The sequence below is a fragment of the Dipteris shenzhenensis genome, chromosome 19, assembly GCF_047967505.1.
Source record: "Dipteris shenzhenensis isolate YYH24624 ecotype China chromosome 19, Dip_SZ_1.0, whole genome shotgun sequence".
Lineage (NCBI taxonomy): Eukaryota > Viridiplantae > Streptophyta > Polypodiopsida > Gleicheniales > Dipteridaceae > Dipteris > Dipteris shenzhenensis.
Window position 1 is genome coordinate 8,950,939 of NC_141614.1, and position 10,441 is coordinate 8,961,379.

Sequence of the window (10,441 nt, forward strand, 5' to 3'; positions counted from 1 at the left end):
TCCCAGATCAGCAAAACACTTGTCAATTCTGTTGTACCAACTTCTGGGTGCTTGTTTTAAGCCATAGAGACTTTTCTTAAGATGGCAAACCTTATTCTCCTTTCCTGGTTCAACATAACCTGCTGGTTGTTGCATGTAGACTTGCTCGTCTAGATAACCATTGAGAAATGCATTCTTGACATCAAGCTGATACACATTCCATTTGCTGAGTGTTGCTAGTGATATCAAGAACTGTATGGAATCCATCTTTGCTACTGGAGCATAAGTCTCATCATAGGCTTGACCATATTGCTATGCAAATCCTTTTGCAACTAGTCTGGCTTTGTATCTCTGAATATTGCCATCTGGATTGTACTTCACTTTTTATACCCATTTGTTTGCTATGGCCTTCTTTCCTGGTGGAAGGTCATATAATTCCCAAGTATTATTATTATACAAAGCATCCATTTCTTCGTTCATAGCAGTTTGCCATTTTGGCTTGTCTACTGCATCTTCGAAGTACACTAGCTCTTCTATAGCCATGATGGTAGTCATAAGAGCATAGTTGGTGGTTTCCACCTGAATTGCTTTGCCTTTCTAAGCATATGTCAATATGGCTAGTGGTCTGCTTTCCCTAGTAGACCGTCTGAGCTACTGTGGCTCTGCTTGGGGTGTTGCTGGCAATTCTTGCTCTTCTTCATCAACCTATTCTGTAGATGATTGTGAAGTCGATGCTTCTACCTCTTGTGTAGGTGAGGTTTTCCATTCTGATTCCTCATCAAAGATTACATCTCTGGAGATAATGACTTTACGGTTGATGGGATCATACAATTTGTATGCTTTGCTTTCTTCAGTGTAGCCAACCATGATGCATTTACGTGACTTCGTATCCAATTTCTTGCGATGATCATCATGTATGTGAGCATATACTATGCAACCAAATATGCAGAGATGCCCAATGTGTGGCTTTTGTACAATGAATGCTTGATAAGGAGTCATACCCTGTATCAGTTTGATTGCCTCACTGGATGTAATGTTTTTGTCTCTAAGGCATTTATGTAATCTCTTTTTGTTCAATTTGAGGCTCTCAGTATGCACTGTTGTTAACTTTTATATTTGTATTTGAATGGTTGTGGCTGCTACCTGTAATCTTTTGTTTAAGGCTCTCAACAATTGTCGAGTTTTTATAAATTTAAGATCCTCTATTTAATTTTTGCTCGGTATAAGTTGATAATTTTTATATAACCTGTTATTGGACGTAAATGTACATTGTCATCTCTTTTGCTCAATTTTCACTCGATAAATTGTACTTTTGCCATCATTTAAATTTACTGCAACAAGGACTAAAATACTAGGAAAGAAGGACTACAATTTCCTTGGTTTTTATGTCTAGTGGCATCTTGGATATTGTATAATGCATGTAGATATGGCCCTTGCCCCTAAAGGGGACCCCTCAAGGGCCATATCGTCAATTGAATTTTGCTTGGTTGCACAACGGAATACATTTTCCTTGGTACACAAATATATAACTCCAAGAACCAGCGCGGTGGCTTTCATAGATCTCCTCCCGTAATCGTAGAAATAGGTAACGGATCAGCTATAACTCTAAGAACTAGCACGGTGGTCTCTACAAGACTACCTTGAATTCTGGGCGATGACAGGTGGTTACACCAGAGACTACACTTAGGCGGGGTGATGGTCAAAATGATAGATTACGTCTCATTATTATGCCAAAGACTAGCGCGGTGGTCTCTCTAAGCCAACCTATGATTTGCATGGGTTGTGGGCAAAGAAGTGGGAAAAGGCTGCATGATGACGGGTGGTCAGGCCAGAGCCTGCGCTACAGCGGTGTTCAGAATGATAGATTGTGTCTAATTATTATGGCAAGAACTAGCGTGGTGGTCTCTCCAAGCCAACCTTCAATTTTAATGATCTGCATGGGTGCGTGCCCATTGACAAGTGGCAAAGATGCAACAAAAGGCTACACGATAATAAGTGATCAGGCAGTGTAGGCCACAGACTGCATTGCACGAAGCAGTGCAGAGATGCCATATGTCGAGCTATGCGGTGTTCTAAACAAAATAGATTACGTCTCATTAGTATGCAAGTGCGCCTTCATGACGTCGGGAAAATTTGACGAGAGCACAGGTTCGCACAAAATTCAAACATTCACCTAGAAGCGCATCACATTGCGGCCCCAAAATGGCCCCGAAGATAGTTCCGCGATTGGCTACACCCAAGCTAACGTTGACCCACTTAGCCATATATTGTGCATATCATAAACAGGTCCATTATACACTCAAAAACTATATATCTATGTATAAGAAAACTTCTTTCACTATATGTACATATATCTATAATAAACCAAGGTTTAGTGTTAGAAAGAACCTTTGTTGTTTAAAATAAAATAGGAAAATGGGGAAGAAAAGGGGCTGGGGGGGGGGGGGGGGGGAAGGATTATTTATTTGCCAATTGCAAGACACAAGATAATCAAGGGGGGTAACCATCACTATACTAGAGCAGGGCTCATGGTATTCCAAAGAGCTGTGTAATAAGAGTAGGACAAAAGTGATTTTGAAGAAGCTATAAAAACTGAATAATATCTTGAAAACACCAAAATTCGGGGATCCATTAAATTATCCATCATGTGTCATTCTTCCATCAAAGAGATAGTTCCCTGTAGTCATAACCATGAAAAAGTTGATATATGCTAATATTTAAAAACTTATAAATGTTGATAAGTATGTGAGTATGTGTGTGTGTGCGTATGTTGAGAAATGCTTGTGTGTGTGAGAAATATTATATAATTGTGTGTGTGTACATATATGTATGTATATATGTATGTTTCTATATACATACATACATACATATATATATGCACACACACACACACACGCACGCCTGCGCATGCACATCTGTATATAAATACATGTATGCATCCATATGTACATACGTACGTACGTACATATAGATAGATAGATAGATAGATATAGTGATAGGTAGATAGATAGATAGAAGAGTGCACGCGTGTACACGAGAGAGAGAGAGAGAGAGAGAGAGAGAGAGAGAGAGAGAGAGAGAGAGAGAGGTTTAGGAGACTTTAAAAAAAATACTATATACAAGATCAATTTAGGGCGTGATTGATGTAGAACTTTGCTAAGCCCTCCTAGCATCACAACTTAATGGAATGGATTAGAATGAGTTCCCATGAAATTCTACCAAGAAGATGGAGCCTCGGTGGGGGTGATCTAAGAATAGGGTTGGATCAAAATGCTTAAGCTAGTATCCAAGGCATTGTGGGCCTCCCTCCATGAATGGAAGTGACTTCTTTTGCAAATGTGTTATTCTTCCTTGTTTTGTGGAGATTCGTTTACAGTAATGCAAATATATCGCATGCTTCTATTCAACAACAACAACAATACCCATTTCAAATATATCATATGCTTCTCTTCATTCCAAAGAGGCCCTACGTTTGTGGAGATCCTTACAATATTGTTGGAGAGGGTTAGTTGAAGACTTGGATGAACATTTCTCTTTCATGAAATTGAGAGGGTTTGGTTGGAGGCTTCTTCACGGCATTACTTGAGAGTGCACGTTTCGTTGACAAAGTGCAGGTGGCTCGACTCTACTACTGCATCTTGTGTTTCTCTCTCCCCTAGTGCGTCTTGTGTCTTGCCACCCCCTTTGGAGCTTGGCAATGGTGGGTGGTGATGAGGTTGTGGGAGTAGCGCTTGTAACGGGATGCTCCGAAGGTGGCATCGGCCATGGCCTCGCTTTGGAGCTCGCCTCCCGTGGCTTCCATGTCGTCGCCACCAGCCGCTCCACCTCCACCATGGCTTCCCTCCCTCTCCAGCACCCCAACATCCAATTGCTTGCCCTCGATGTCTCCTCCCCCCATTCCATCTCCCACGCTGTCAATTCCGTCATTAACACCCACAAACGCATCGACATCCTCATCAACAACGCCGCTGTCCACTGCGTCGCCCCCACCGCCGAGTTGCCCTACTCCCTCCTGGAGAGCACCTTCAAAACCAACGTATTTGGTATGCTCTCCTGCTAGGAACTTTGCAAAGTAATCGCGATGTCATTGATTTCATAGAAGAGCATTTTGTGAGGGAAGCGGAGCTTCTCATATATATGACCTGCAGACGATTTTATCAAAGAAAATTCATCATGTGAGGGATCCATTTGGACGTAGAAAAATACAGTCTACCCGAGTGATTAGTAGCTGCGTTTGGAGCTCTAAAGGATTTTCTAGAAAACCTTGCTTGTAGGTATTCTTTTGCCGGGTTGTCGTCTGTGTGTCTTCAATAAGTTTGGAAAATTGTTGTGATTGGACGCACTCCTTTTTCCACTGGTGCTAAGATGTCTTCATGCAATCGGATTGGCAACAGGTCCAATCGTTTTGATCGAGGCTGTGGTGCCCCATATGGTGAAGGCGAGGCAGGGAAAGATTGTAAACGTTGGAAGCGTCGGAGGCTTTGCATCTAGTCCTTGGTCTGGAGGATACTCTGCATCTAAGGCTGCAATTCATGCCCTGACAGACAGTCTCAGGTATGCTTTGTCCTGGTAGGGGCATTTTCTTCTATAGTTTCCCTTCATATTAGAGAGCTCTTTTCCTCTTCTTAAAATCAATGCATATTTGTATCTGTTGCCTGTAGACCAAGTTGTCTTGCTTGATATAAATGAACAAGGCGCTGAATCTTATGCCCACCTTGAATATGTAGTCTTATTTGCCTAATGTTTCTTTTTGTTGGATGTTACTATACTTGAATTCAGAGGTCCACCTCTTGAAGGCACTTGCACATATTGGAACTAATTTGTAGGAAGCACATAGTGGTACCTTTCACGAGTGTCTTCCAATTCTCATAATTGAGAGTAGCTCGCGAATGCTTTCAAATTCACTTGTCTTTGCTTAAATCGCTTATTCTCATTCACTTATCTTGCTCTTGAATTCACCGATATGAGCCTTTGCTTAATTTGCTTATTCTCGTTCAGGGTTGAGTTAAAGCCGTTCGGTGTGCAAGTCATTCTTCTAGCACCAGGAGCTGTGACATCGAATATTGGAGATAATGCAGCATCTATATTCAAAAGTCTGAGTCTCAAGATCTATAAGCCCTATGAGGCTGCTGTTAGTGCTAGAATCACGTACTTCCGACAGGCGCGTTCTACTCCAACAGCTGAGTTTGCCAAAAAGGCCATCGATTCGGTCTTACGAAAAAATCCTCCGTGTTGCTTCGTTTATGGTCACCTTTCAACAGTATATCTAGTCTTGTACTACATGCCTCTTTGGATAAGGGATTGGTATTTTGCCAGAAAATTTGGATTTTTGCAGGTCCTTGCAAGTGATACAGCCAAGAAAGACAAATGAACATTGTGGAATTTCTTTAATTTTATGTCAGCGACGGTTTCCTAGCATTTCTCGTTTAAACTCGTGGGCAGCACCTTGTTGCCACACTATTAAGCCTCTACAAATTATATTATCTTGCTTTTGTGAAGAGTCTTCCTATCCGGCATTGCTTTCCCTTGGCCACCTCCAGACCTCTAAAAGCACGCAAATTTCATGTTAGTTGCTTGTAATGTGCAACTTGATAGGAAGCCATTCCAAAAGAATTAAAAAAGTGGGAGATTGCCAAAGGAAATATTTAGGGCCCAAGGTTAGATACTTAAACGAAAGTCAACTAAAAGTCACAAAGAAATGATAGCACAACTTATTTTTCTTCCCACCCTTGGAATGTGGTTGTGGATATGTCATTATGTTTAGGACCTTCGTTAGCAAATTCTAGTGAACTAGATCTGGGAAGGTAGCTTAGCATATAACCACATATTCTATTTTTTTAAAATCGAATTTAGCACATAGTAATTTGGATTTGGCACATAGCACCTTGCATTCCGCACATAGCACTTTGCATTTTGCACATAGTACTTTGCATTTAGAGTATGGCCACACATTGTATGGGGAGGAGAGTTGGCACGCTCCTTTTTCAAAAATTATAATACCAAGGAATGTGCCCTTCGTTAGGTTCATTTCAATTTGCATTTGCCACAAAGCGATTTGAATTTTCCATATAGTAATTTGAATTTAGCACATAGCACTTTGCATTTATTTTATAATAATTTGCATTCAGCATATAACTGCACATTTGTAGAGGGAACAATTAGCACACTTTCTCGTCAAGATTAATTTCCTTACGTCTTTTAAGTCTTCTTCATTGGTGAGCTCATCCACATCAACTTAACCTCTGATACAACATAGTCGCTTGTGTTTGCAATAATAAATTTGCTTGTAGGTTGGTAATGTTTTTCCTTGATAGCACTAGAGTTTTTAGAACCAGGATTAGAGCCCCTTAAATCTATGATACAAGGAGGTGCTTTTGGTAAGAGAGTTTACCAGGAAAACGGTATAGTAAAAATGAAATCCATCCTCTTTCCACAGATCTAACAAGAGTGGTGTAGGATAAGCTACTGATCAATTTGATAAATGGCAGCTTGATGGAAGTACAATTTCTATGAACAAAGCTCAACCAAAAATGGAGGCTGGAGTAGAAGAGGAGGCGGCTATGGTAATGGTGCAAGGTCAAGAGTTGGGTACCATGGTCGAGGTGGTAGTGGCCAAGAGGATTGCTTTAAGTGTGGTCATCCAAGTGATGGGTGACCTTCTTGAGGAGGTGGTGGTAGGTTCTCCTCTCGAGGCAGGTAGAGTGGGGGTGATCGATATGGAGATGGTGGGTCTAGTTATAGTAGTCAATATAGTGGATGTGATTGTGATGCACATTACAGGTGGGAGAGATATGGTCGTGACCATAGCTGATAGATATGGTGTGATGAAGTGGAGAGAGAGAGAGAGAGAGAGAGAGAGAGAGAGAGAGAGAGAGAGAGAGAGAGAGAGAGAGGAGTGCACACAATATAGCTACCTGTACACTATGTTGTATAGAACATAAACACGAATATATACATACATGTGAACCCCTTAGGGTTAGGGTTAGGCTTAGGGTTTGCCCCTAATGCCCTATCTAGATGGTGCAATTCACATCATCCTTAAGATCCCCTCTTAAATCGCACTGGAGTAGAGGGTGCATGTACAAGATCTTTTTGTGTTTTCATTCAGTGCATATGATAGCATCCAAAACTCAAAAAGAAAACAGGAAAGAATCAGAGTAGTATGTGTATGTGTGAGCACAGTGACTATGTGGTAGAAGCATGTACAATGAGTACAACTATGATCATGTACGTAAATGTCCATTTCCCCCTCTTAAGCTGTGGGTCATCCTTTATCTTTGGGAATAAAACTAAGATGATAGGCCAAAGGGACAAGGAAGGAAATTTAGAAAGTAAGATGCCCGCCTAGATCAAAGACTAGTCGATCAAAAGATGACTATGTGAAGGACAACGTGTATCGATGCATGCCGAACATGTCAAAATTATTGTGGAATGTGCCTTTGCTTTATAGAAGAGGCATCTTAATGTAAAGCTAGTCGATGAAGCTGTGAAGAAAGAATCCGATAGGTTGTGACATATGAGGGTGTCACCAACCCAAAAGAACTGATAGCAATGGTAGAGGTATGCTATAGTAGACTATGCTCTTTGTCGAATGATGCGGGGTTGAAAAAGAGCGTATAGTCGGTGTGGGCAGAGTGATCCAGGGGCTAAAAATATGGGGCCGAAGATACAAGTATGATACTTTGCTTTGCTAATGAAGAAGCCTGTACAAAAGACAAGGTATAAGGACCTGTCCAACCTGTATCCTCAAATATCATGAGTTGAAGGTCGTCTGATGTGTTCATGGCTAAACATTCATCAGCATGGGATGTAGGATCCGTCAAAGGCTCGTCAAGAAGGAGTTGACAATACAAAGGCCTAGAAGCCTGAAATAAAATTGAGAAAGCATAATATGTCCCTGCGACATATGCGCTATTAAGTTCTAATGTAGGGATTAATCTGTAATGTGGATCCAACCACTAACTGCATTAAGTATGGACTGTATATCTCATTCGGAGTCATGACTAGTATATCATCAACTATGTCATGTGAATAACTCTATGCTATAGGTGGTCTAGTGCTCTATCCAAGAGGCTTACCCATGTACTGGCAAGAGTGTCTACCCATGAGAGCACTATGTGAAAGCTGCCACACTGAGGGATTACGTAAAACTGTCAAAACCAAGCCATGGTGGAAGAACAACTGTGTGCCAAGGATCAAGCATGTACTAAAATCATGACAATTGAGTGTTGGGAGTAGCCAAGAGGTTGTACAAGGCTGATGTGTATGTGTGCAGGAACCAATGCCGAGAAATAGTCAACAATGTGTGACTTAACATGGGTGGCATGTGTGCAAGATGAGTGTAACAATCCTGAACCTGAGAAAAATCACTCTGCCAAGTGTCACATTGAAGTGTTGAATTTCCAGATGCCAAGAGACTGAGCTGGTGTTAGTGTGTAAATGTGTGAACCGATCATAGATCCAATGGTACTGACGCCACTGGGAACTAATTGAGTAATATGGCAATGGCTTACTTGGTTTGGTGGAGTTGGATCTCCTCTTTGGGTATGCTACTCTACTGCTAGACTACATGTCAAAGCATAAAATGCAGCAAATGAATTTTATCTCGATTCATTTTAAGTGCTAAGTACGCTGCAAAGGATCACGAGGTGGTTCAGATGATGAGGATTTAATGATGCTGACTTGTGGAAACATTAAATAGCATATCCGAGATGCTCAACACATAGAGCACCATCTGTGGATCATTTTCATTTTTACAACTTTGCAAAATTCCCTCTGGATCAAAAGTTATGGCCATTAAAAAAATGTGCCAAACTTTGTCCAAGGGAGTGCCAAAATGGTGAGGTGGCACTGTGGGTCACATGCAAAGACTAAGTGTGCCTGTGTAGAGAAGGTCTGCCTAGGTGGTACATGGTGATTGTGCATGCTCACTTGGCACAAGTCTAAGGTGATGACATGGCACACAGGCCACTGGTGATGTGGCAATAGTGCCAGTCCTACTGATGTGGCAAGATAAGCTGCTACCATGGTAGTGAGCTGGCCACAGATGATGTGTCTGATAGGATGGAGGGGACTGCCATGTGGTAGACAGGTGATAGTTACATGGTAGAAACGGCATGCCATATGTCACATGGATGATCAAGGGTCAGATTTCCCAAAATCTTTTGAGATTCTATCAAAATCTTTGGAAGATTCTGTCAATGCTTTCTTCTCCATCAATGGAGATTTCCCATTGTTTCGCTATGGATGGCTATTGTGGAGCCTTTGGATGTGTTGTGCCCTACTGCTTATAGATATTGAAGTGTTGTGTGGGGTTGTCAGCTGAGGGCTTTGTCGGAGTAAGTGGCATTGTTGGCCATCATGGCTGCATGGAGGCATTGTTTGAGCATGAGCCATTTGCCTGAAGGTGAGTCAGTGTTGCAGGTCATTAAGGTGAGTCAGTGTTGCATGTCATTTCGACTTGGAGCATCGTTGGATAAGCCTTGCAGTGCAAATGTAGAGCCACATGGGCTTGTTGTTGTATTCTAGCACTTGAGGCCATTGCCTAGCTATCAATGGCTAGGTGCTTGCAGGTGGTGCGTCATGAATTTAAAGGACTAATGTAAGTTGGATATAGGCCAAAGAGTTCCTAGGACGAAGGGACATAGTCATAAGAGGCTTGTAGCAACTTGATGGAGTATGCTTGAGGGATAGCCACTACTCATCACTGGTGGGAGACTTGCTTTGTGACCCTTGGCTTGTTGGAGATAGAGAGTTGGTTGGGTCTGATCTATGTTGGGGCTATCATGAAGTTGCATGTGGAGAAGCTCATGCTAGGCATTGTGGATGCACGTTTCACCTTTGGAGCACTCAAGTTGGGCATTGTCGTGGTTGATGAGTTGCATAAATGTGCTTGGTTGAAGCTTTGGCATTGAATGGCATAGCACTATTGTAGATGCATCGAGTAGAATCGTTTGCTTTGGCTTTGTAGTCCGGTCAGCTAAGTATCTGGAGCACTGCATGTTGGAGCTGTGGGAGCTAGGGATGAAGGTTGATGAAGCGTGGCGACTCTAGGTCATTTATGGATATCTCTTGTGGTGTTGTCAGCCTTGGCTACTTAGAGTTAGGGAGCCATTGAGAGTAGTAGTTGGCTCGCTTTAGTCATAGATATTGTTTATAGATAGGAGCTTAGCTTTGATGCTTGACAATGCTTGTTTCTCACTGCCAAGCTATGTAGAAGAAAGGTTGATGAGTCACACAACAAGAACCATAGCTTACAAAAATAGCCCTTGGGGACAAGAATTGTCTCGAGGCCTAGACAACCAATGGAGAAAGTAAACCTTTGAAATAGACATTCTCTCTCTCATACCAGATCTTACAACTTAGAAATCAGTCATCCTCTCAAGGAGCATAAAGAAGGAAAGAATGCTAAAACAAGCATAACTCTCTCTCCATTTTTTGGAATGACAAGCTATTTGAATGA

At 41.8% G+C, this 10,441-nt stretch overlaps 1 protein-coding gene across 1 annotated transcript; it reads left to right on the plus strand.

Moving 5' to 3' along the window:
- Nucleotides 1–3,587: 3,587 nt before the first annotated feature.
- On the plus strand, nt 3,588–5,481 carry LOC147890029 (short-chain dehydrogenase/reductase GME11361-like). Its single transcript, XM_087390981.1, has 3 exons — nt 3,588–4,022; nt 4,374–4,533; nt 4,978–5,481. Exons 1-3 carry the CDS (start codon nt 3,677–3,679, stop codon nt 5,348–5,350), a joined length of 879 nt encoding a protein of 292 aa, XP_087247107.1. The 5' UTR covers nt 3,588–3,676; the 3' UTR covers nt 5,351–5,481.
- Nucleotides 5,482–10,441: the final 4,960 nt, after the last annotated feature.